The 27,493-nt window shown below is 43.6% G+C and overlaps 1 protein-coding gene across 2 annotated transcripts in view; it reads left to right on the forward strand.

Annotated features, from left to right (window-relative positions):
- Positions 1-27,493, forward strand: part of PLEKHH1 (pleckstrin homology, MyTH4 and FERM domain containing H1) — a 302,331-nt gene that overhangs the window by 243,216 nt on the left and 31,622 nt on the right. For both annotated transcript variants that reach the window (XM_029598848.1, XM_029598847.1), the window contains exons 21-25: positions 4,289-4,466; positions 5,166-5,321; positions 7,768-7,865; positions 16,111-16,252; positions 26,971-27,113. In XM_029598848.1, the coding sequence (XP_029454708.1) occupies positions 4,289-4,466; positions 5,166-5,321; positions 7,768-7,865; positions 16,111-16,252; positions 26,971-27,113 (717 nt within the window). The remainder of the gene's footprint in view (positions 1-4,288; positions 4,467-5,165; positions 5,322-7,767; positions 7,866-16,110; positions 16,253-26,970; positions 27,114-27,493) is intronic.

A 27,493-nucleotide genomic window follows, 5' to 3' on the forward strand; every position in this document is an offset into this window, starting at 1 on the left:
CTCTCGTGCTAAACTTTCAAAAGGGAAACTTTGATAAAATGAGAAAAATTGTTAGAAAAAAACTGAAAGGAGCAGCTACAAAAGTAAAAATGTCCAAGAGGCGTGGTCATTGTTAAAAAATACCATTCTAGAAGCACAGTCCAGATGTATTCCACACATTAAGAAAGGTGGAAAGAAGGCAAAACGATTACCGGCATGGTTAAAAGGGGAGGTGAAAGAAGCTATTTTAGCCAAAAGATCTTCATTCAAAAATTGGAAGAAGGATCCAACAGAAGAAAATAGGATAAAGCATAAACATTGGCAAGTTAAATGTAAGACATTGATAAGACAGGCTAAGAGAGAATTTGAAAAGAAGTTGGCTGTAGAGGCAAAAACTCACAGTAAAAACTTTTTAAATATATCCGAAGCAGAAAGCCTGTGAGGGAGTCAGTTGGACCGTTAGATGATCGAGGGGTTAAAGGGGCACTTAGAGAAGATAAGGCCATCGCGGAAAGATTAAATGATTTCTTTGCTTCGGTGTTTACTGAAGAGGATGTTGGGGAGGTACCCGTAATGGAGAAGGTTTTCATGGGTAATGATTCAGATGGACTGAATCAAATCACGGTGAACCTAGAAGATGTGGTAGGCCTGATTGACAAACTGAAGAGTAGTAAATCACCTGGACCGGATGGTATATACCCCAGAGTTCTGAAGGAACTAAAAAATGAAATTTCAGACCTATTAGTAAAAATTTGTAACTTATCATTAAAATCATCCATTGTACCTGAAGACTGGAGGATAGCAAATGTAACCCCAATATTTAAAAAGGGCTCCAGGGGTGATCCGGGAAACTACAGACCGGTTAGCCTGACTTCAGTGCCAGGAAAAATAGTGGAAAGTGTTCTAAACATCAAAATCACAGAACATATAGAAAGACATGGTTTAATGGAACAAAGTCAGCATGGCTTTACCCAGGGCAAGTCTTGCCTCACAAATCTGCTTCACTATTTTGAAGGAGTTAATAAACATGTGGATAAAGGTGAACCAGTAGATTTAGTATACTTGGATTTTCAGAAGGCGTTTGACAAAGTTCCTCATGAGAGGCTTCTAGGAAAAGTAAAAAGTCATGGGATAGGTGGTGATGTCCTTTTGTGGATTGCAAACTGGCTAAAAGACAGGAAACAGAGAGTAGGATTAAATGGGCAATTTTCTCAGTGGAAGGGAGTGGACAGTGGAGTGCCTCAGGGATCTGTATTGGGACCCTTACTGTTCAATATATTTATAAATGATCTGGAAAGAAATACGACGAGTGAGATAATCAAATTTGCAGATGACACAAAATTGTTCAGAGTAGTTAAATCACAAGCAGATTGTGATAAATTGCAGGAAGACCTTGTGAGACTGGAAAATTGGGCATCCAAATGGCAGATGAAATTTAATGTGGATAAGTGCAAGGTGATGCATATAGGGAAAAATAACCCATGCTATAATTACACGATGTTGGGTTCCATATTAGGTGCTACAACCCAAGAAAGAGATCTAGGTGTCATAGTGGATAACACATTGAAATCGTCGGTTCAGTGTGCTGCAGCAGTCAAAAAAGCAAACAGAATGTTGGGAATTATTAGAAAAGGAATGATGAATAAAACGGAAAATGTCATAATGCCTCTGTATCGCTCCATGGTGAGACCGCACCTTGAATACTGTGTACAATTCTGGTCGCCGCATCTCAAAAAAGATATAATTGCGATGGAGAAGGTACAGAGAAGGGCTACCAAAATGATAAGGGGAATGGAACAACTCCCCTATGAGGAAAGACTAAAGAGGTTAGGACTTTTCAGCTTGGAGAAGAGACGACTGAGGGGGGATATGATAGAGGTGTTTAAAATCATGAGAGGTCTAGAACGGGTAGATGTGAATCAGTTATTTACTCTTTCGGATAGTAGAAGGACTAGGGGACACTCCATGAAGTTAGCATGGGGCACATTTAAAACTAATCGGAGAAAGTTCTTTTTTACTCAACGCACAATTAAACTCTGGAATTTGTTGCCAGAGAATTTGGTTTGTGCAGTTAGTATAGCTGTGTTTAAAAAAGGATTGGATAAGTTCTTGGAGGAGAAGTCCATTACCTGCTATTAAGTTCACTTAGAGAATAGCCACTGCCATTAACAATGGTTACATGGAATAGACTTAGTTTTTGGGTACTTGCCAGGTTCTTGTGGCCTGGATTGGCCACTGTTGGAAACAGGATGCTGGGCTTGATGGACCCTTGGTCTGACCCAGTATGGCATTTTCTTATGTTCTTATGTTCTTAAGTGTGGAATGAGAGTCTAAAAGAAATATCTGAGAAAGACAAAATGGACATTCCAGTGAAGGAGTCCCCATCACTGGAATTTATGAACCATGGCAAAGATAACGATGTTTCAACAACCTACGCATCGAAGTTGGGCACTCGAAGGAAGTAATGCGGAAGTGTGGATACACTGCTGGTTCAAACATCTGAGCCCAAGACAATGCAACACCTGCTGACCAAAATATCTCATCTTCTTGGACAGCAATCGATCACCTCTTTCACATCCCTGGCTCCTTCAGCTGTCAGAAAAACTGACGGAGGTTATGCTTGATTCTCTGTGGGAACGTAATGCAAGGTTTGGCCAAGTTTTGATTGTCTCTGCTAGTAAACTGGACTTTTTTGCCTCTAAATTGGAACCAAAGGTTTTTCAACATGACTTAAAACTATCTGAGCACAAGAATAAGTTTGTTGCCCTTAAACTGGATTGGAAAAAATAACTAATGTCCAGTCTACTACGGTATGATTCAAGAACAAGGAGTGCTTTCTAGGAGAGCTGACTCACTAGAAAATGCTTCAAGGCATCTTAATCTTCGATTTTTTAATTTCCCCAAGATTATGGGGGAACTCCCAATTATGACTCTTAGAAGATATTTCATGGATATTTTACATATGCCCACCAAGACCATACTTCAATCAATTTGGCAACTTTTTTACCATCTTCTCCCCATTCTAATGCTCATGCAAATCAGGATGTTCTTGATCATTCTACTTCGCTAAATTTGTCTCAGTTCTTGGACATGTCTGGGTATGATATTGTTGAACGTGCCACATTGCTTGTTTCATTTGTAATTGATATAGATTTAAGTAAAGTTATGTCCTTATACTTCCGGAATTTGAACGTTAAGTTTAAGTCTGGTTGTGAGAATATACCCAAATCTATCAAGGATCAACCAGGAGAGGAGGAGAGGTTATCTTGCTCTTATTCAGGCTGTTTTGGCCCTAGGAGCCTCTTTCATCTTGTGTTACCCCCTGTAAATGTTTTGTTAAATTTAATAAAGATAGGTATATTTTCTTCTCTCCTGAGCAACTTAAGTCCTTTATAGATGCTAGAAGAGCATTACCATCTTCGCCGGTTACCATTCTGAATCAGCAGGTTTGATCTAATATACCCTGGGATTCATCATTCCGGGCCCACAGGAAAAAAGGGGCGCGGGCAAAAGTATGCAGCCAGTCACATCACGGCGGTGCATTTTCGCCCGCTGAGGTTGTGGCCAGGCCGCACATGTTTGCCGCAATAGCGCCACAAGAAAAGGTGGTGTTATTTCCCGTGGTACTGCCTGCAGCGCTGCCAGGCCATAACCCCGCCCAAACCAAGCCCACACTTCTCCCCTTCCCCTGATTTAAATTGTACCACCACAGTGATGCCGGAATCTCATGCGTTAGGGCCTTATCGCGTGTGATATCGGCACATCGCAGTTTAAAGAATCACCCTGATAATATGATAATACAGAAGTTGTTATTTTCTTCTGTTTAAAGCCTTTCCATTTTATTATATTTCCTGTAGTGTTCTCCTCTTTTATTTTTTTCTGCTCTCTTTCTCATATGTTTCTTTTTCGGGTAAGAATGGGATAATGTATTTGGATGTTTTGAGGCTAATTTTTGTATTCATGTTTTTCTTATTTCCCATTCATATTAATGTGCAAAGTTCTTTTTGTGCTTTGTTAAACATAAATGATTAGTAAAAATAAAGCAGAGTAAAAAAAATAAATAAAATTTCCTCCCAAAAGATGTGCATGAACTGCCGAGTCTACATAGGTCTCATCTTCAGATCTGAAGACCTGTGTACTACAATCTCTCTTTTTTTTTTTTTTTTTTGTGGGGCCAATAAAAGGTTATCTACACTTACCAAGATTTCAACTCTGATACCACCTGAAATAGCTTGGTTGACCCTAGTAGAAGAAAGCAAAGGCCAGCAATGTGTCTAAGAGTGTGTGTTTCTTTTGTCTTTTGGGCTAGAAATGAAATTGGAAAGTATGCAATTTACTGCCAGCGATCAATGGAGCGCACGTTGCAGGCTGGGGATAGAGAAGCTAGACCCTCCCGCATGGAGATTGTCTCTCTATTACTGCGACATCCTTACCATCACTCTCTGCCCTTCAGCATCCCTGTCCATTTCATGAACACCACCTACCAGGTAAAGCCAGTAAACGTAATCGGAAAGGAAGGAAAATGGAAAATAAGATGTAGTAGGCTTTGTCTCTGTGCCAGCTTGTATGAAGTTCCCATAATCCATATACAGTGCTGGCATTGTGGTGCAGCACTAAGTAGGTGTTTAGTTGCTGCACTCATCAGATGAGATGTTTAATAAGTCTTTTTTTTTCCAATCAGAGGAAAGGCAAAGATTAGTGGAGTCATTTAAGTTCATCCACTCCCGCCTGGAAGAATGACTTGCTTTCCACTCCTGGCTTCACTTGCAGAGGCTATGTTTGTAAAACAGCTCAAGATAGATGGGGCTGTGCAAGGACAAATAATTAACATGCTCTGTTTACCCCACAGTGTTGGGTTACACTACCATTATTCCCCCAGAAAAAAAATAAATTATATGAACTCTGACCTTAGAGCAAAGGCAAATAAATATGATCCTAAGCCATTTGGCAGATGGAACAGATGGAGCTTGTGCCCTTTTGTGTATTTTTAACATACTTGAAGTGAAGTAGGTGATGTTACTGAGTGCTGCTCTTTCTTTGATAGCATAAAACTGGAAAGGGTTGCTTCCTGCTGTCAATCTGCACTGTACTAATACCCTGATCATGCTGTCCCTTTGTAGTGATCAGAATTAGGAATGATCTTGTCTTTCTTTTTAAAGATAAATTCCTTGTTTCCTCTGTTGCAGGTTGTAGGATTTGATGGCTCCACCACTGTACACGAGTTCCTCCACATGCTGAACCAAGAGATAGGAATGAGGAAACCTTCTCACTCAGGATTTTCCCTCTTTACTGATGATCCTTCTGGAAAGGATCTGGAGCACTGCCTGCAGGGGACTGTCAAGGTGATGTCCCTCACGTTATAAAGTAATCCTTTTCCTCCCTCTGTTCTGTTACTGTTAAAGGGAAAACTCTGCGATACTGCCCAGTGCATAACAAGCCTGGTATATAGGAGGCCTAGCTGCTGCCAAGTCTTCTCCAGTATACTCAGTGTCTGCTGTATTTATGTTTGCCCGTATATGTGAATAGATAGGAACATGTGATAAGTGCATGTGTACATGAGCAGCACAGTAAAAAAAAAGGAGCGACCTCGTACAGGTGGTCAAGCTTGTACAGCCAACGGCTGTGAGAGATTCTTAGCACAGAGGGTGGTAGTCAAGGCACGGATGATAAGCACATCTAGAGCAGTGTTGGTAAATGCAACTGAAGAGGCCAAATGCTCTTAATTTATTGGCCTCTACAATGTTACTAAGGGCTTTATGCAATAAAGAAATTTTCCATATGCACAGAATGAAGAAAAGTCCTTTTTGCATAAAGTCTTATGTTATTTTATGGTGAGAACATTTTAACTAGTTTTTAAAACAGGTTTTTTTGAGTTTCACCTTTGAGGGGCAATTTGTAGGGATGGTGCTTCCATTTACAACAACATAGGAAATGTTGCTGCCGTTTCCTATTTCATTCATTTTTCTTTCATTTCATCTGGAATGCTGCCAGCCTTGCCCTTCCCCGCCACCACCAAGTTACGCTGCCAGAAATTTCAAGAAAGCCCCCTGGTATGGCCATCATCCCTCGCCTAATCTTTCACATCCCTCTCCTCTCCCATCTTACTGCATCTGTAGTCTGCAGAGGGAACAGGAGTGATCCCTAGTCACTTTTGCCTGGCCAGTGCTATACTATAAAAGTAAAAGCAAAAAGAGATGAAACAAAGAAACCCAACCAACAAAACATAAATGAAACAAAAATTTAAAAAAAGCATTGAACACCCCTAGAAATTTGAGCTCTTAGGCTTAAGACTAAAACCAGTATATTTCAAAGTATGTTTGCATGGCCTGCCATGTACATGAGATGCAAATACACATGTGAAGAGAGGATTGCGTAAGCACCGCACAAAAGCTCTCGCCTGTCCATGGCAGGGCTTAGCAGAATGTGCTGGTTAAGGTAGGAGGCTTAGGAGCATCTGAGCAGGATGCAGTGTTAGTGGCAGAGCACTAAAGCAGACTCTCTCATCTTGAGGAGGAAACAGAGGATCTTCCCCAACAAAGAGTATAGCAGAGCTTCTCAGGTTAGTTTTGCAGAGGGGCCTGGAACATCAATCTGTGTAATACTAGTGAAAAGACCCAATGAAAATGATGGACAAAAAAGGCAGGCGCACGTGTAAATTCATTGCCGTGACCTCTCCCTGGCCCCTTGAATGCACTGTATCAATTGCAGATCAAATACGCACGTACCTTTTGCAGCTTATAAAAGTACACATGCCTTTACACTGCGCACAGAGAGGTCGGTTTTAAAAAAAACATTGCGCGGGCAAAAATGCCCCCATACACGCATACGTGGGCCGTGTGCAAGCAGTGCAGATTTTAAAAAGCCGCAAAGTACACGCATATATACCTGTGCGCACGCGTGAGAAATAAGGCAGCGGAAAATGGGTGGGGCATGGGCATTCCAGGGTGTGGCCAACACTTATGTGCTTAACTCCAAATTTTAAAACTAAAAACCGCAGCGCGCACACGAAACATATCCGCGTAACTTTACTGCTGCTCCTGATGAGGAGCAAAACTGTAGATCTCAAGTTGTACAGCTTAAAGGACAGAGTGAGGGTCCAAGTCAACTAGGTAGTGTGCAAGATGAAGAAGAAGAGGGATCTGAAAGACCTCACTATGAACTGGACAAACTGGTGGACTAATTGGGAAACGGGGAATATAATTCATGTGGGAATGTTTAAAAAATTGCTGACATATGCATGTAAAAGGCGACAAGGTCCTATGGAAGACACATGCTTGAGTAACCTCTTAAAATTCAGAGCATACTTATGCGAAGTTGGTACATTTTAAAACATACGCATGCATGATTAAAAAATCCAGTGTATCTTCGCTCACGCGCTAATACGCGCATGTGCACTTGTTTTAAAATTACCTTGAGAGGTTGGACAGTATTTGGAACTACTTTTTATGCTTGTATGCATGTCCTCGCCCATGGGAAATGTGAAGAAATGTGCCATCTTTGTGTCCCAAGAGAAAATAATTGTTTTATTTCTTCATTTTAAGTTAGAGCACAGTTTTGGGTAAGATACTGAGAGGAACCCTACGGAAACAAAATCAGTTACAATATATCCTGAAAACACAGTACAAATATGCTTTTTGGAGCATGACCTACAGTGACCAACACAAATATAACAAATGGTATCTGGAGGAAGGCAGGATCTTGCACTGCATTATTTCCTTATACTTTTGGCTTTCATTTTCCTTTTGACCTGCATTAAACTTCCGTTCCATGGTCTGTGTTACCTCATAGATATGTGATGTCATCTCAAAATGGGAACAAGCCTTGAAAGAGCTGCATCCTGGGAAGTACGAAGGCACCAGGATAGTAAGACTGACATATAAGAACAGGTATGTGCCAGACTCAGCTGGTCACTCACATGCACGCGGTTAATGGTTTCTAAGCATAGAAACACTGTCTTCTGCTGATTGAATCAGACTTGATATGGAAGTACTCAGTAGGAGCTGTGAGAGTTAAGTAGAATCTGTGCACTGTGTGAAAAGGAATTAACTTATTAACCAATAGGGAATGAAAGAAATTACTCTAACTATGCATATGCTATGACTTTCAGTCCATCTATAAGCACAACTCATTTTTTTTATTAGTGTCTAGTTGTGCCAAATGAAAAGCAAGCTTTAAGACTTACAGCAAGAGGTTAATTAAAAATTTGGACTTGCTCCATACATTGACTGATCTCTGGCCCCATCAGAGACTTGTAGACTCCTTGTCCAGGCCTAGCAAGGTATTGAACCACTGCCAGGGAAGAAGTTGTAAGTGTTTTCTCTTGGTTTGTGCCTATGGATAGAATTGATAATAAGTTGTATAATGAAAAGCATTCAACATTTCCAAAAGACATTAGACAGAGATAAGACAGGGATCATAATTGTACATTCCTGAAATACTGCCTTGTGAAATGTGTGTAGCAGCCCCTCAGGTAATACATAAAAACCTGCTGCCAGGGGAGGAAGGTGTGCTATAACAGAACAACCCCATCTGAAACCTATGGTACAGGGGCAGAATGGGAGTTGTGGGGTTTTTGAATAGTACTGGGAGAGATGAGTCCTGTGCCCCAAATTCATGGGCCACAGTTTTCTCCCTAGCCTCGCCCTTTGTTTCCACACCAGTGGAGCGCACTGTTAACCCGCGTTTGGATGCGCGTTTTCGACGTGCTAGCTTTACCCCTTATACAGTAAGGGGTAATAGCGCGTCGAAAACGCGCGTACAAACCCCCCCTTCCCGAAACTAATAGCGCCCACAACATGCAAATGCATGTTGATGGCCCTATTAGTTATTCCCGTGCGATCCAGAAAGCAAAATGTGCAGCGAAACCGCACATTTTACTTTCATTTTACTTTCAAAAATTAACGCCTGCCCAAAGGCTGGCGTTAATTTCTGCCGGCGCCGGGGAAGTGTACAGAAAAGCAGAAAAAACTGCTTTTCTGTACACCCTCCGACTTAATATCATAGCGATATTAAGTTGGAGGACCCAAAATTTAAAAAAAAATTTAAAATTTAAAAAAAAAATTTAAAATCGGCCCGCGGGTCGGAAGACGGATGCTCAATTATGCCGGCGTCCGTTTTCCGAACCCGTGGCTGTCAGCGGGTTTGAGAACCAATGCCGGCAAAATTGAGCGTCGGCTGTCAAACTCGCTGACAGCCGCCGCTCCTGTCAAAAAAGAGGCGCTAGGGACGCGCTAGTGTCCCTAGCGCCTCTTTTTACCACGGGCCCTCATTTGCATACTAAATCATGCGCACAGGAGAATGGCCTGTGCGTGCGTCGGGAGAGCGGCGCTCGCCTCGGAGCTCCGGCTCTCCCGTGGGTTTTACTGTATCGGCCTGATTAGTTATCATCCCACATCATATGCAAGAAAGGAAGGTAATTCTAAGTGTATGTGTTTGATAAAAAAAAAAAAATGTAGGTAATTCTTTCCCCTTCCATAAGCAGATTCTTTGATGTATAGACTCTTATCCCATTTAAGAGAACAAGAGATATTTTCACACTAAAAATCAATAAGGTTAACAGTACAATTAAAAGTAGTTCTCAGTGGATGGAGTAGTTAAATCACAACATTGTACTGTTAACCTCTAAGGGGGGAGGGGGGGAGGTGGGTAGGGATATCGGGGAGTTCAAAACCGTAATGGCATTTCTTTATGATGTATAGGATCCGCTATAGCATTGATTGTTACAATCAGGTTTTGGTATTGTTTGAAGTGGATAACTTATGAATTGTCAATGTCCTATGCCAATAAAAATTTATAAATGGGAAAAAAAATCAATAAGGGATTTATCTAAAACAAGGACATAACTCAATTTGGCAAAACCCCTTGCAGGCTTTTGCCAAATTAACATTAAATATACCACATAAATTTAAAGTAGTTAACACATCCCTATTCCTTTAGAAACTTAAATTAACTAAGAACAAAAGAATATTAAGATGCAGACAGCAGTCCAGCAGCACGATGGGGCTCTTCCTGTCTTTTGCTCCAGGTGCCACATGAATGATTATCTACCAGTTGATGAGAAGTATGTGTGCGCCCAGTGCAAAGAGTTCCTGGCTCTCACAGAATGAGTCTAATCTCTGAAGGCTAGAGAAGCAGACCTGGAAAAGCTGAGACAGACAGAAAGTTATATAAAGGAGACCTTCAGGGACATAGTAGTCAATTCTAAACTCCAGTCTGGCAGCTCCTGTGCTACCTTGGAGGAACAAGGTCATCTAAACAGACAGCATCAACTTAGTGTGGCAGGAAATGATCCTGTAGCTAGGGATTGCGTTCCAGGTAATATAGACCTCACATGTCACCTAGATAACATTTTAGACCATGCCGAGGAGGAGCCACTGTTGTGGTACATGTGGGCACCAACGACATAGGACAGTGTGGGAGGGAGTTTAAAGAAGCCAAATTTAGGCCTTTAGATAAAAAGTTGACATCCAGAACCCTCAGGGAGCATTTCCTAAAATGCTCCCTGTTCCACACACAGAACCTCAAAGGCTGGCAGACCCCTGGAGTCTCAATACGTGGATGAGACAATGGTGCAGGGAACAGAGCTTTAGTTTTGTTAGGAACTGGGCAACATTTTGGGGAAGGAGGAGCCTGTTCCAAAAGAATGGGCTCCATCTTAACTGTAGTAGAACCAAGTAGCTGGTGCTAACCAGCCAAATGCTGATTGGCTGAATACAGCCCTCCATGTACACGTCCCTAACAGAAACCTGAGATCAGCTAATAAAGCCTTACTGTCCATCCCCTCAATCAAAACAGCCAAACTAACCCAAGTAAGGGAAAGAGCACTCTCCTTAGCAGGTCCTATGCTATGGAACTCCATGCCCGTCGAGATCCGCTTACAAAGAGACATCAAAACCTTCAGAAAACATTTAAAAACATGGTTATTCAAACAGGCATACAACAAAGAGAAAGGAGAGTAGAACACTGGCGAAAAAGAAAAGCGATTGGCAGCACACCCTAAACACACTACCCAAATCAACACGGGTACATATTCTATTTTAATCATTAACCTCAAATATCTAGAATAAGATGACATAGTTTCTCTTTTATTCCCGCTCAAAATAAACGGACATAGCTTAACACATCCAATTATGAGTTTGGTTTTTTTTTATTACTACTTTGTTACTGTAAAGTCTTGGCACATGTATAATGATAGAATTCATAATCTTTTCCAATATTAATATTTGTGCCTTATTGTAAACCGTTACGATGGTACCTAACTTAGTGACGGTATAGAAAAGTTTTTAAATAAAATAAATAAATAAAATAAAAATGAGATAAAGCAGCTTTTAAACTAGAACAGGGACAGTCAACCAAAAGCACATGGTTCGGAAGGACATGTCTTCAAAGGATACTAAATTAACAGGGGAGTTAAGGCATCCTGACAGAGGTTCCAATAAAGACATATGTTGTCCATTTGCCTATAAGTAAAGAACAGATTGAATTAAAAGATTCCAAATTACCCCTGTCAACTGCTAAGAAAGTTGTATATATAAATAAAAAACACATCTTGAAATATCTGTATGCTAATGCCAAAAGACTAAAAAGTAAGATAAGAGAGTTAGAGTGTTTAGCATTGAATGAAGAGGTAGACTTAATTAGTATGTCAGAGACCTGGCAGTAGGAGGATAACCAATGGGACAGTGCTGTACCAGGGTATAACTTATATTGCAATGATAGAGTAGATCAACTTGGTGGGGAGGGTGGCACTTTATGTTAGGGATAGAATCCTTCAGGAGACTCTTTATGGGTGGAAATTCCATATGTGATGGGAAGAGTATAGCAGTGGGGGTATACTACTATCCACCTGGTCAAAATAAATAGACATATGATAAAATGCTAATGCAAATTAGGGAAGCTAACAAATTTTGGCAGCACAGTAATAATGGAAGATTTCAATTAATCCAATATTGACTGGGTAAATTAACACATCAGGACATGCTAAAGAGGTAAAGATTCTAGATGAAATAAATGACTGCTTCATGGAGCATCTGGTCCAGGAGCCAATGAGAGAGGGAGCCATTTTAGACACAATTCTTAGTGGAATGCAGGATTTGATGTGAGTTATAATGTAGGGGGGTTGCTTGGCAACAGTGATCATAATGCAATCAAATTTGACTTAATGACTGGAGTGAGGACAATAAGCAAATCTGCTGCTCTAGCATTTAACTTTCAAAAGGGAGACTTTGTAAAATGAGGTAAATAGAAAAAACCCAAAAGGTCAGCTACAAAGGTAAAGAGTTTACATCAGGCATGGACATTGTTTAGAAATAGCATCTTGGAAGCCCAGACCAGATGTATTCCATACATTAGAAAATGGGGAAGGATTCTTTATATTTCGGTTCTTTGTTTTGTTAATAATGGAAACGATATCCATGTTGCTACTGTTTATACTATGTTTAATTCTGTTACACTGGATAAATAAAAGACAAATGGAAAAAAAAAAGAAAATGGGGAAGGAAGGCCAAATGACTGCCAGCAAGGTTAAAAGGTGAAGTGAAAGAGGCTATTTTAGCTAAAAGAACTTCTTTCAAAAATTGGAAAAAGGGTCCATCTGAAGAAAATAGGAAAAAGCAATAGCAATGTAAAACATTGATAAAGCAGGCAAAAAAAGAATTTGAAAAGAAGCTGGCCATAGAAGCAAAAACTCATAATAAAACCTTTTTTAAAAATATGCATAGCAGAAAGGCTGTGAGGAAGTTGGTTGCATCATTAGATTATCGAGGGGTTAAATATTACTTAGGGAAGACAAAGCCATAGTGGAAAGACTAAATGAATTCTTTACTTTAGTGTTTACTGAAGAGGATGTTAGTGAGATACCCATGCCAGAAACAATATTTAATGGTGATGAGTCAGAATAACTGAAACAAATCATGGTGAACTTGGATGATGTAATAGGGCAAATTGACAAACTAAAGAATAGCAAATAACCTGAACCAGATGGTTTACACTCTTGAATTCTGAAAGAACACAAAAATAAAATTGCAGATTTATTACTAGTAATTTGTAACCTATATTCAAATCATGCATTGTACTTGAAGATTAGAAAGAAGCCAATGTGACATCGATCTTTAAAAAGGGTTCCAGGGTTGATCCGGGAAATTATAGACCCTTGAGCCTGAATTCAGTGCTGGAAAATTCATAGAAACTATTGTAAAGAATAAAATCACAGAACATATAGAAAGACACAACCAGCATGGATTTACACAAGGGAAGTCTTGCCTCAGCAATCTACTATGAGGCCAGTATTCAGTAGGCTGGTTAGTGGACAAATTATACAGCTAAAATTAACCAGATAACTTGTCATATATTCAGTGAGAGAAATGTCCCTCTGAATATGACCAGCCTAAATGTATCTGGCTACATGTAGCCAGCAAATTTTAAAACCTAACTGGCTACGTTTCAATATAACCAGTTAGGTTTTAAAGTTATCTGGCCTAGTGTGGCCAGATAACTTTCTGCTTACCTGGATATCTGTTTAAAGGAATCAGTTGATAATTTTACTAGCAACTTGAAAGGAAAAAACAGAAATATTTAGCAATGAAAAGCAATGAAATTAACAGATATAAGATAACAGGTAACCAATGATACTAGAATGCAAGTCTGGCAATTGGTACTCAAAATAAAACAGAAACAGCACAAGAATGATGGCTACAACTGAAGTTGAAAGTCTCTTATGGCTGAGGATTAAATTACATGTAATTATGCAAGCATAAGAACTATCCTAGAACCAGTTTATCACTGAGTATCCAGGAATCTAATACCCCAGTTGGCTGTCCCCAGTCACTATGTGTACACCAAAAGATAAAACACTAGGGCCCTTTGAGGTTAGTATTCATGCAGAGGGTAAACAAATCCATCCATCTTGTTTGATGCCTAATCCATTGTTTTGTAACCTCGCAGTTGTTTCTCCTCCCTCATTGTTCTCATATTTTTATATTATAGTTACTATCCTTTCTCTTGAAATTCCTTAGCCCTGTTTTTGTTATCAATGTTACATTTTCATGTACCTCTCTTTTCCGTTCTGTGTCCCCTGACTTCCCGTTCTCCCCTCCCTTGTTTATTGTAAGTTCTGTTAAGTTCTCTGTAAACCGATATGAGGTACCCTCGAATATCGGTATTAAAAAACCATAAATAAATAAATACAATTCAGTTCCATGTAAACCAACATGATGTACCTACGAATGCCGGTATAAAAAAACCCTAAATAAATAAATGAGTACTCTGCTCCAGGCTGTGGGAACCCCTGGAGATCATCTGCTCCTTGAGCACGCAGACACCTTCCTGCTGTGTGTGTGGGTCTCGCGCTGCAGCTTGTCTCTGCTCCAGGCACAGCTCCGTACTACAGAAGAGCCATTATCCACACCCTCAGAGAGCCCAAGAAAACACAGAAACCTGCTCTTTTCCTCTCTGATCATAGGCTAAAGTCACTCTGATGACCTCAACCAGGGCATAGCTAGCTCCAATTGCCTCACAAAGTCAAGTGATCCCTTTTGTTTTCCTGTGTAAGCTACCACAAGCTTCTTGTTCTATTTTCTATGCAGGCAGTCCTTCTATCACTGATTAACCCTGCAGATGCTGGTTCTGAGAAGACGGCTGCTTTATGCAAGTGAACACACAAAGCACTTTGAACATTTTTTGTTCTTGCCTCCTGTGGAGCAGTTAGCTTGCTGTGCATTGTCACACCTAATTTAGGAAGGTCATGAACACAATATTATTAGTTCATCTGTAGGCAACCGTCCTTGGTCACATTATTAAGTCCCAGCACAGTATAAGCTCATGGAGGCTGAGACCCAGTTTTATGGAGTTCTACCTCATGTGATTAACTTAAAGCTCAGTTGTCAGGTTCAATGGGGTGATTACGCTAATGCAGACTAAAACACCAAGCAATGCACGCTGGAAAAGTAATCATCTACTCCAACGTATGTAAATTCTCTAAACATATACAATCCAAAATTATTCAGAAATCTTAAAAATAAAGGGTAAATAAAAATAATCTCCCTTGATGGCACCCAACAACAAATGTTGTTTTGGAGAAAACAACTCCTGCTTCAGGGGTAAGATATCCATAGACACATTTCCTTTCTTACGCGCATCTCTTGTGAAACCAGAAGATGAGTCTCAGGTGAATTTCACAATAAAGGACAGTGAGATCAAAGGGCAAAATGTCTTCCGATCTGGTCTATTCCTCCATCAGTCTAATGTATGTGATTCGGTATATCAGGAAAAAAATTAAATCATCATCTAAGAACCCAGTACTGAAGCTATCAAATTAATCATACGGAATACTTGAGCCTTGTTCGCATGACTTCAAAACAATCATTATCATGAGCAAACTCAAAGCTGTTGTTTTCAGTTCATCCAGGAATTGCTTAAGGAGTGAAAGCCATAATCATCATCAAAGTCATCTTGTATTTATTGGTCACTCTTCTGATTCTAAGGATGCGCAAAGCGTACTAATAATTTAAAAAACATCAAATTACATAAAGTCACATTTATGATAAAAAAAAATACACTACAGTTATTAAAACTTAACATCCAATAAATATTATTGTAATTGGTGTCCCAAACAATCAAAACATTCATATATTCAAACCATTATTGAAACGATGAGTGAAACAGAGTTCCTGATTGGGACACAGACTTAGCCACATTGGCTTGAATGCAGTGAGATATCCCAAGGTGATTCACCAAATTCTATGAAAATGATTATGTAACAAAATTTTGAATAAGCAAGTCATGGGGGTGTATAAGAGATTCATGTATGTGTTATTTGTGCCATTAATCACAGTAATCATGGGATTGTGATCTTTAATACTGAGCTTTAAGTCAATGACCCTTTGCAGTGTTTGAGGAACATATGATTATGCTCCTTGAGTCGACTGTGACTTGAACTTTATTAAATCAGGCCACAAGAGTACCTGGTATGCGCTATCTTGTAAATAATGAGGGGAAAATTGTTTTTTTTAATTTTTTTTTTTTTACCTATGAAGTATGTATTACTTTGAACAGCCCCCAAATATTTGCCATTGTGGATGCAGGGAACATTTTGACTTGTAAATCATATAGTATGTTATTGTTTCTGCACTTTAGGATGTATTTCAGAGCCCAGATGAAAGGTGAAACTGAGCGAGAGCGGCTGCTGTTAGCTGCCCAGGTCAGCGATGAGATAACCAATGGCAGGTTCCCCGTTAATAAGGAACTAGCCCTGGAGATGGCTGCTTTAATGGCACAGGTTAGTATACTTGGACATTCATGGGGCTACCAAGAAGCTCACTGGCGTTCAGTAATCACTTTCCTCAGAAAGGAAAATTCTCCTTTCTTTTCTAGACTGTTAGGGGACAATTTTCAATCAAAGTTAAGATGAATTTTCAGCCAAACTTAGGCACCTAGATTTTTGACTGAAAATTCATCTAAATTTAGGCTGAAAATAAGTGCTTAAACATGAAAATCACCCCTGCTTCCCTTCTGAGCTACAATCCCCTCCAGGCTGCAATCCCCCATGGAGACACTATGCACTCCCCTACCCTCCATCCAGTTATAATGATGATCCTCAGGTGGCCTACCCCTTTTCTCCTAGGTCAAGCAGAATGGTAGTCCTCACACATGGGTGACATCATCAGATGTAGCCCAGCACGGAACTTTGATCTCAAAGAATCTAGAGCTTTCAGCATGCTCTACTGAGCATGTGCAGCTGTAGTCATCACCCTGCCCCCTAGGCAGAGTCCCCTCGGTCTCTTTTTTTTTCCACGGAGCCATGTGGTCACAGAAGCCGTGTGCTCACAGTATTCAGCTTTGCTCTCTTCTCACAGATTTTGCAACTGATTTTTTTCTAGAGTTGCAGCTGTTTTCTTCCCTTTTCTCTTAAGCTATTTTTCCTCTTCTTTCCAGCTGTCTTCCGGCAGCATGGTGGGCTTTCCCTTGTGCAGCCTGGTAGTCTGTTACTTTAAAAAAAAAATTTCTCCTGCAGTTTTGTATCTGGGTCCTCTCCTTGCTCTGTCTGTTTCTCTTTTTCCACATTGCTGACACAACTGACTTTTGCAGTCCGTCGGTGATCTGTGTAGGCCGCTGAGCCTGGGGACTCATCTGAGTTTTACCCGGGCTGGAGTTCCATAGCAGTTCACCAATCAATCATCATTGATGGATTTGGACGGTGGAAGGAGCGAGGTCCATACCGTTCCTGTGGAGGGGGGGGGGGGGGAGCTCATCTTCCCCACATCTCATGGAACTAGCTGGACGCCGTTACCTCCCCTCCTGCTTACCAGCCTTGGTTGCCCATGCACGGCTGTGACCAGCGCTCCATTCATCTGACGGATCGATGTTGGAACCATGTCAGGGACCATGCCCACCTTCAGGTACCATGGTCACCCTTGACACCGTCAAGATCCAGGGTTGCCCTCATTGCCCTCGAGGTGCATGACCACCCCGATGCCGTAGTGGCCTTCTGTGCCATCAGTATCAGTGGAACTGGAGTCTTGCTGCACCGGCTTGAGCATTGAGGGGGTAGAATACAGTGCCCTCAATCCTACTGATGCCTCAAGGTTGCGCTGCCCTAGATACCACAATGCCATCGATGCCGCGGTGCCCTCACCATGGTGCCCTTGCTGCACTCACAATACCCTCGATCCATCAAGGTGTGTGCATGGCCACCCTCAGGACTGTCGAGGTTGAAACGGAACAGGCCTTTGATGCTGTCGAGGTTGTCAAAGTGCGCTGCCTGGGTGCCAGCATGACCTCAATGCCATCGCGATGCGGTGCTGCCCCAATACCATTGATGCCCTCAAGGCCATCGAAGGGTGAGTCCACTGTAGAGACCTTTGGACCACCTACACCTCTCATTTCCACCTCAACTATGTCGAGCTCCACTGACCAGGCACTGGGATCACCATTGAGTGCCCTTTTCGCCCCTGAGGCCATCGGCCACGGTGACTCTTTGAAGCACCCGCGTGATCCTGCAGCCTTCAGATGGCAAGGGTTTTTGGCCTCTTACGGATTGAGCGAGGCACCTTGGTGTGTTGGTGCATCCATATGCAGTGGTCTAGTGCCCTCAAGGCTCCTGGGTGTTGTCTACTGTAGAGCACTGAGAAGCTCAGAGCTGTCCCTTCAGCCAATGATCCCAGCATTGGAGGCCCCGCTGGGATGCACAAACCATCAGTTTTAATGAGTGCAAGTGAGGCTCTCAACCGCAATGCATGCGAGGCTATCGAGCTCGCAGCATCAACACCTCTGGTCTAATAAGTAAGACGAGGGGAGCTGCCATTGGCACTGGCAGTCATCGGTTCTTTTTGGTATCGATGACCTGTGGGTGGACTGCAGGGCCTCTCTCTGCAGATGCCCATAGCTTCCTTGGTCAATTCCTTCTGGCATCGATCCCCTTTGGGGTTCCCGGGTGGTCAACGTCCATGGGCACCTGTGGCGCTGGGGATGGCACTATATATATATATAGTGCAGTCAAGGCCTGGGTGCAGAACTGTTGGTTGCCCTGTGGTGGCCTTGCATTGGTGAGCGAGATCCGGGGCCCCAATCCTTTACCTTCATGGTTCTGAGCACCAGTGGCTGCAGTCAGAGATCGCAGGATATGTCCACAGTACTCCAAAGCATCTTCGATCGCCAGAGACTTTGCTACTGTCATTCCCTGTGGGAATCACAGGTGAGCTGGGTCCGACATAGTTTTGAGGGCCTGCCTCTCGAAGCGTTATCAAGTACTGGGGGAGCAATGCCATAGACTGCCACCCTCCACCATGCCTTACCAGAGTACCAGTGGTGCTGGGGACACCATTGTCACACTGTTCACTCCGTTGGAGATACTGTGACATTGACGTACAGCTTGCGAGGTTGGGAAAGATAAGGTATCTTTCCCAACCTCGCCTGCCAGGTCCAAGTGCCTTGGACCTGGCAGGCAACATTCTCCCTGTCTGTGCAGTCCTCAGCCATAGTAGGGTTCTGCCATCTTTTGTCATGGTCTCAGCCTCCGCGTTAGTCTGCACCACATTGTGCTGAAGAGCACTGGTGGGGGAGGTGTCATTACACACTCTGTGCTTGGTCGTGAGACGGCATGTAGCCATTGACTCTGGCACATGGTTCTTGGTCCTCGCTGGGACGTGGTATTTTGTCCAAGAGTCTCTCTTGTTTACATCTCTGGGTCCTTCCTGTATCCAGGAGGATCTAGATCCACTGTTTTTGTCAGGGTTTATTTATCAGGAATCCTGATTGTACTGTTTTCCGTGATGCAGAGTTTGCTTCTGCTTACACTCGCATCACTCCTCTGCCTCAGGCATCCCTGCTACACATGAGGGTTTGTGTCTCAGTCTTTTCTATGGCTTTCTTTGTAGACCCAACTCTTCTCCAGCCTGTACCCCTGGTGGGTCAGCTGCCTCTCAGGCAAAGGAAGGAGGTAGTGCTTCAGCTCTGTGTGGTTTCCTGCTTTGTCCTGCTCGGACAGCCTAGAGCTAGGGATTCACCTATGTGTGAGGACTACCATCTTGCTTGTCCTAGGAGAAGCAAGTTGCTTACCTGTAACAGGTGTTTCCTAGGACAGCAGGATGTTAGTCCTCACGAAACCTTCCCGCCTCCCCTGGAAGTTGGTTTCTCCATGTATTAGCTATATCAAGGACTGAGGGACTCTGCCTAGGGGGCAGGGTGATGACTACAGTTGCACATGCTCAGTAGGGCATGCTGAAAGCTCTAGATTCTTTGAGATCAAAATTCCGGGCCAGGCTCCATCCAATGATGTCACCCATGTATGAGAACTAACATCCTGCTGTCCTAGGAGAGCACCTGTTACAGGTAAACAACTCTGCTTTCCTCTCTACCCTGTGCTATCCTTGCAGAGTTTCTACTTACAATTCTGGAGGGTCTTCCATCTTCACCAGCAGCTGGCACCACTAATCTACACTGAATGACATAGTGCAGAAATTACCTTTACATACCAAACTTGCCATTCCTTTGTGTCCCACCAGACCAGTCCACATGCATGAGTTTTGCCTCCCTATCAGCAAATGGAGATAGAGAACATCTAGATTGCTGAACCTGCCCTATATAAGGCCCCCTTGCAACCTGCAGCTCTCTAGTGTACATTAGGTCCAGCAGATGGTAGATGTGCAAGACTTATGCAGCCAGAGAAGAAATTGCTCCTAGGCATCGCACCTAGTGCTGTCTCCAATTGAGTAGGGCTGAGCAAAGGGGTTGGTGGCCTCTGACTGACTTTGATCCACCAGCTCTAGGGGATGCTGAAAGTCCTTGGAGTCTGACTCCCTCTCCCCCCTCCTCCCCTTCTTCTTTTGAAAAATAAAAAATAGAATATATTTTGATCCAGGAGGCTTGGGTTCATCTTGGCTTGTCTCCCTATTTGCCTGGTGGAGTAAAGTTGTTTAAAAAAAAAAAAAGAGAGAGATGAATCAAAGCACTGGGCCAGTTAGCAGAGCACTTCCCGTTGCTGAGGCCGGGGCCAGGGGGGGGGGGGGGGGACAGTGTGGTTAGGGTTGGAGAAGTTGTACCTCCACAGCCCTTCAGTGGCCTGTGCTCCCGCATAATTTTTGCAGTGCCAGAAAGCACATGAAGGCCAAGCATGCCAGACCTGGCAGATTGCAAGAAGCACTGCTTGCCGATAGGGGATGATGTGGTAGCTCCATGGCCTCTGTTATAAGCAGGAGCTGTGTTGGGGTAAGAGGCTTGAGGTGAGCATGGAGGTATCTCCCCCATCTGAGACCAGGTGTTACGGATATTCAGCAGAGTGCTGCTGATTAGTGTTCCAATGAATATAGCTGGATAAAGTCTTAGTTAACTGATAAAATTTAGAACTGCTCTCCCTCATGACCAGACTTAGCTGGATAAATTATCCAGCTAACTTAACTCCATCCCAGAATGGCCCTGGAGTGCCTCCAACTTATCCAGCTAAATAGTTAGCTGGAGAAATCGGAGCCATTCAGAACAGAGGGAAATTTAAAACCCACAGTTTGTCCGGCTAAGTCTTGAACTTGAACTGTTTCAATATTGCCCCTTATAAATTCACTTGGATTTTACAGGTAATTAGGCATTTAAAATTCCTAATCTGATTAAAATAATAATTTTGTAAAAGCTCAGAGACTGACAATGAACAGTTTATGTAAACTGTAGACAGAAATGATGATTATTTCTTTCTACATCATTAATGGGTAATCGAGATTTCCTGTTCATACCTCAGATCAGTCCACACAAGTGGGTTTTGCATCCTAAAAAGAACAACAGGTCTTGTTCTTTTTGTAAGATGGCTTGTCAAAGGGTTTAGCCTATAATTCTTTCTGAGTCCAGGTAGCAGCCTTGGGCCATTTCAAAAGGAGGCTGCAAAAGGAGGCTGTTAGCATCTCATCCAGACATAGTACATTTTCTTAAAGAAGCAAAGCATTTACGTCCTCCACTCTGTAGACTTTGTCCATCTTGGAATCTTAATTAGGTTCTCCGAGTATTGTATGGATCTCCTTTTCAACAATTAAGAAGGGCATCTTTGAAGGAACTTACTCTGAAGACGGTGTTCCTAGTGGCGATTTGTTCGGCTAGGTGATTTTCGTAGCTACCTCTAGGATGTTGATTTGACAAGAGTGTTCTGGACGGACCAGAGACCCTGGGTGCCAAGCCATCTACTTGAGCTCCCCACCTCAGGGTGGATGCATCTGTGGTTAGGACAATTTGGATAGGGGGACTTCGAAACGAGATCCCTCATTCCAGATTTGAGAGTACCCCCCCCCCCCAGGGCAACAAGTCCTGGTGGGGGGTAGTCTCATATGGACTGTTGCGACCATATGGCCCAACAACCTTAATCTGTGCCAGGCTGATACCTGCTGGCTGTTTTGGATATCTTCTGCAATGGTTGTCAAGGTGATGGCCCTCTGGCGAGGTAGGAAAGCCTTGACCAGAGCCGTGTCTAGCAAGGCTTCTATGAAATCCAATTGAAGAGATGGACTGAGATGGGACTTTGGGTAGTTGAGAATGAATTTTAGTGACTCCAACACCCAGATGGTCAAGCATATGGACCTAGTGCCCCTACCTGAGACCTGCTCATGACCAGCCAATCGTCCATATAAGGGAATACGTGCACCCCCAGCCTGCAGAGGTGCGCCACTATGATGGCTAGGCATTTTGTGAAGACCATGGGGCTGATGTGAGCCCGAATGGCAACACCTGATACTGGAAGTGCTGTTTTCCCACCACAAATCAGAGATACTTCCAGTGAGCAGAGAAGATCTCGATATGGGTGTATGCATCTTTTAGGTAGCGGGAGCATAGACGGTCCCCTTTTTTGCAAGAGGGGAATCAAGATGCCCAGGAAAACCATCTTGAACTTTTCTTTTTTTTAGAAACGTGTTCAAAGCCCTTAGGTTAAGGATGGGACGGAGTTCTTCTGTTCTCTTTGGAATCAGGAAGTACCTGGAATAGAATCCCCTGCCCTCTTTGCCATGGTGGTACGGGCTCGACTGCTGTTAAGAGGGAGGAGAGCTCTGCTAGTAGTATTCCTGATGTGCTACCGGCCCCCAAAACAGGCACGGAGGGCAATTTGGCGGGATACCCAATAAATTCAATTGGTACCCTTGATGGACGATGGACAAAACCCACTGGTCAATGGTTATACTGGGCCACCGGTTCACAAAGAATTGTAACCTTCCCCTGACCGGAGGGTCCATTGTCCCGGACATGGGCAACTGGCTTACGCTCCCTACAGCCCAGTTGAACCCCTGTCCCTGGAGTTAACTGAGGAGCCAGCTGGGGCTTGGGGGCTCTCTGCTGCCTGGGTCGGCCACAAGAGCCCTGATGGTGTTGACGGGAGTGAGGAGGCAAACCTTAGATGAAACAAAGTCTTCCTTGGCCCTGGTCTCTTCGGCTTCATAGATGAGGAGGACAGATCCGAAATACTGGCAGAGAGTTGTTGGAAGGGTTTCATGGTGGTCTCGAAGTTGGGCCACAACATCCCTCATGCTATCTCCAAAGAGATTCTCTCCAGTACACAGCAGATCAGCGAGTCGCTGCTGTAACTCTGGTCGGAGATCCAAGGCCTGCAGCCATGCCATTCTGCAGGTGCCAATTCCCACTGCAAAGACTCTTGATGCCATCTCAAAAACATCATAAGTTGCACGGACCTTGTGCCCCAATGACATGAGGGTGTCTTGCTACTGTTGAGGCAACTGTTCAGCCACCTCCTGCATCTGCTTCCAGATGTCCCACGAGTACTGGCTCATGTAGAGCTGGTAGGCGGCAATGTGGGCAATAAGCATGGCATCTTGAAATACCTTCCTCCCAAGAGCGTCCATCACTCAATGGTCCTTCCCTGGGGATGCTGAGGAGTGAGTTCAAGAGCGTTTGGCCCTCTTGAGGGCAGATTCAACCACCACTGACTGGTGAGGCAGCTGACACTTATCAAATCTAGCAGCCTTCTGGACAAGGTAAACCCCATCTGCTTTCTTATTGATGGGAGGCACTGTGAGGATGTGTTCCCAGATCCTCAGCAGAAACTCCTTAAAGACCTTATGTACTGGGACCCCACAATCTCCTTTGGAGGCTCCACAAACTGGAGAATCTCAAGCATTTTGTGCCTGGCATCCTCCTCGGTCAATAACTGAAATGGGATGGCTTCCACCATCACCCTTACAAAACCTGCAAAGGTTAAGTCCTCAGGCAGAGACTGACTTCCTCTGGAGGAGAAAGTTCTGAAGGGAGACCCTTGGAGCCTTCAGAGGAGGACTCTGAAGCATCGTATCCCCAGGGGTCACAGGGTTCTTCATCCTCACAGTAGGCGACAGGGGATGGTTCCCTAGTTGTTCAGCCTATGGCCAGAGGTGCAGGAACCAGTAGAACTGGATGAGGAGCAGCAGGCCTCGGCCTCTCTGCTGACCTCAGTGGAGCTTCCTCCTCCTCAGAACTGGTGACGACCACCATATCATAGGGGGAGGCTTCAGTGCCTCTGGAACCGACATCAGCTGGATTGGTAACATAGCGATGAGCACGTTGAGCTTCTCCAGAAGCAGTATGAGGACAGGTAGGACCAGATACTATGCCGTCGGTGCCACAGGACTGAAGCCCTGCAGTGCCGGTCCACTGCTAGCTGGACTCAGAACTCCAGCTCCTCCTCAAACGTTGCCGATACCAATACCAACTGGGAAGAAGGAGGGGTAGCCATATCTTCCTCAGAACCTCGAGGTAAATAGGTATCTGGCATCAGGAAAGGTAGAGACTGTCACGGACCCCTGGCATCGAAGGAGAATTAGCACTCCTTGTCTTGAGGTCACTTTGGGAGCATAACGGCAAAAGCTGGTGCATCCCTGAGCCTGGCACTGTGCATTGATGGGGACTGGTGCCTAAGCTTCTTTGCGATCCCTCAATGCTCGACCCGGTCCTTCCCCAGTGCCAAGGCCAATGATGAAGAACCCAGTGTCCTCAGCCTGGAGAAGATCGACGATGGTTGGTCTCTGGCACCTCTGTCCACCAGCGACATCAATGGAATCAATGGTCCCATTGATTTCGATTGCTTGGTATCCATAGGTGTGGCTCCTTGTTCCTTCGATGCTGCCAATGCTGATGGCTTGGACTTCTTCGACCCGAAGAGTTGCTCCATCTTGTCGAGTCGAAGTCAACATCCCTTTGGGGTCATCTGGCCACATAAGCGGCAAACCCGGATGTCATGCAATGGCCCTATGAAGAGGACACATGTCTCATGCGGATCCATAATGGGCATGGTCCTCAGGCACTGGGGACATTGCCGAAAACTGGATGTGGCCATGACGGATGAAACAAAAAGGGCATTAATGGCAGATGATGGTGGTGGGGCGTAGATGGCCAGTGAGCACCGATGCACTGCCACCAAGGGGCAATCGACCGTGAAAGAAAACGTGTCCGAATCGCCAAAAACCCTGACTAGGAGACACTACAGGGAGGCACGAAGAAGGACCTGATGATGGAACAACGAGAAAAAACCCATGAAAAATGCGAGAAAAACAAAGTTTTCCACAAGGCCAAAAAACAGCCAAAGTAAGCTCACTCACATCGTGACACTTACAGCTTCGCAGAAAAAGAGAGACTGGAGAGGGACACCCCGCATGGACATGTTGTATAGGGCATGCTGAACATGCTCAGTGGGGCAGATTTTCAAAGCCTACGTGCGTAAATCCAGATGGATTACGCGCACCGGGCCTATTTTCAAAAGGCCCGGCGGCGCACGTAAAGCCCCGGGACGTGCGTATGTCCCGGGGCTTGAAAAAAGATGCGGGGCCTCCAGGCACAGCGGCAATTTGCCGCTGTGCTCAGGATCGCGGGCCGGCCGTCAGCCGGCATGCACAACCTACGCCTGCCCGGAGGCAGGCGCAACTTATAAAATAAAGGTGGGGGGGATTTAGGTAGGGCTGGGGGGCGGGTTAGATAGGGGAAGGGAGGGAAAGGTGGGGGAGGGGGCTGAAGGAAAGTTCCCTCCGAGGCCTCTCCGATTTCGGAGAGGCCTCGGAGGAAACGGAGAAAGCCATCGGGGCTCCCCTAGGGCTCGGCCCACACAAGGTGTACTAGTATGCACCCCCTTGTGTGCACCGACCCCGGATTTTATAACATGCGCGCGGCTGCACGCGCATGTTATAAAATCGGGCGTAGATTTGTGTGTGCCGGGTTGCGCGCACAAATCTACAGCCGCGCGTACCTATTAAAATCCGGCCCAGTGTGCCTAATCAAAGTTCTGGAAACTTAGACATAGGTTTTCCGCATTATGGCTCCATCTGATGATGTCACCCATGTGTGAGGACTACTATCCTACTTGTCCTCTGAGAAATATTGTAAGCTACCTTGAGCATTACTTGAAAGGTGGGCTAAAAATTTAAATTATTGTGAAAGACTACATAAATACCATTGGATGGAACAATCTTAATAATTGCGCAGAAGCAAGATTTATTTTAATAAATATGTTAACAGATTTATCATGTTATGCTCAGTTGCAGCCAGGAAAACTATTTTGATTAAGTGGATAGAAAAGAACACCCTAGATGTAAATCTTTGGACTAGTATTATGATTAATCTTTTAGAGATGGAAAGAATTAGATTTGTGGGATTCCTCCTTACAAAAGGAAAAAGTTTTTGTAGCAGTGTGGAACAGGTTTCTAGATTGGCTAAATGGAGAAGCCAAACAAATGATTCACTGCATTTTTTTAATATAAAGTAGAAAGAATGTTGACTGGCCCCGAGTTCTAATTGATAACATAAAGAGATATGTCACTGAAAGATGAGTGGTTTTATGAATAATTGTCTATGTGCTGTAATATTAGATGCTTTTTTATTGTTTTTGTTCTAGCTTATTAGTAAAGCAAATTATTGGCCTGTTATTTTATATCAAGAGACTATGGATGGGTAGAAAAAAAAACACACAGCAGATACTGGGATATTGTTTTTTTCTTTCTTGAGTGTTAGAGTATTTTCCTGTATTGATTGTAAGTCATACTTTTTTGCCATTAAAAAGATGGATAAGAAATGATTAGTAAAATAGTGTTGGAAAAGTTTAGACTGAAAATGCTACCTCGGTTCCTTATAATTACTCCTGATTTAGCAATGATTAAATAAATAGATATAGGTCAGACTCTTGAGAGCGCCTGCAGCACGGTGGTTCCTGGAAATGTTGCCTGTGCTTCTTATGCGTGAAAGTTGTCTGAACCTTTTTCAGGATGCAAAAGAAATACCTGATGGGAATTCAGATGTGGGAAGAAGCACTTGGGTTTCAAGGGAGGCCGGGGGGATTTGGAGAAGGATGGCTGCGTGCTGCAGGACCGACTCTCTGATGGTAGGAAAGACCACTGAAGGGTTCAGTCTCTAGCAGCCAGCCAGCAGCTGCCAGTGAGAAAATTTGGGTTGCAGCCATTAAGGTGAAATTAGTATGGGGAATGAAAAAAGTAAAGCAGAATAGTTGACTGTCCTTGATGTTTGGTATTAACACTGTCTCTAAATATTGTGTCACAGGTGGAGCATGGAGATTTGGATCGGCCAGCACCTTCGAGCCCTGGTGGGACCTTCCATTCCAAAATGCAGCATCTTCTTCAGCAGGTCCTGGACAGGTTCTACCCAAAACGTTACAAACAAAGTTTTACACCTGAGCAGTTCAGGTAGGATCGGTGCACTTGCCTGGAAAGAAGTGTAGCAGAGCCCACAGAAGGCAGCAGCGTGTCACACTGTTCACGAGAGCACGCAGAAAGCCACAGGCTTTAATTAAAAGAGAAGCAATATAAAGTTGACAGAAATTTTTGTTTTAGGAGAATGCTGTTATTTCTTTAATCCCTGCGATTAATAATGTGTTCACTTCTCCGAGTCTACACATCAACCTGCAGGACACTCTCTCTACCCCCCACCCCCGAGGTAAAATGTGCATTCAACCTGTGCTGAACGTACATTTTAACTGGTATGCACACTTTTTAACAGCCCTTTCATTAGCATAACATTAGCTTACTGCATCAGGAGTTTTAAAAAATTAGCCTGTGCGCAGGGG

The sequence above is a fragment of the Rhinatrema bivittatum genome, chromosome 4 (assembly GCF_901001135.1).
Source record: "Rhinatrema bivittatum chromosome 4, aRhiBiv1.1, whole genome shotgun sequence".
In the NCBI taxonomy this organism is placed as follows: Eukaryota; Metazoa; Chordata; class Amphibia; order Gymnophiona; family Rhinatrematidae; genus Rhinatrema; species Rhinatrema bivittatum.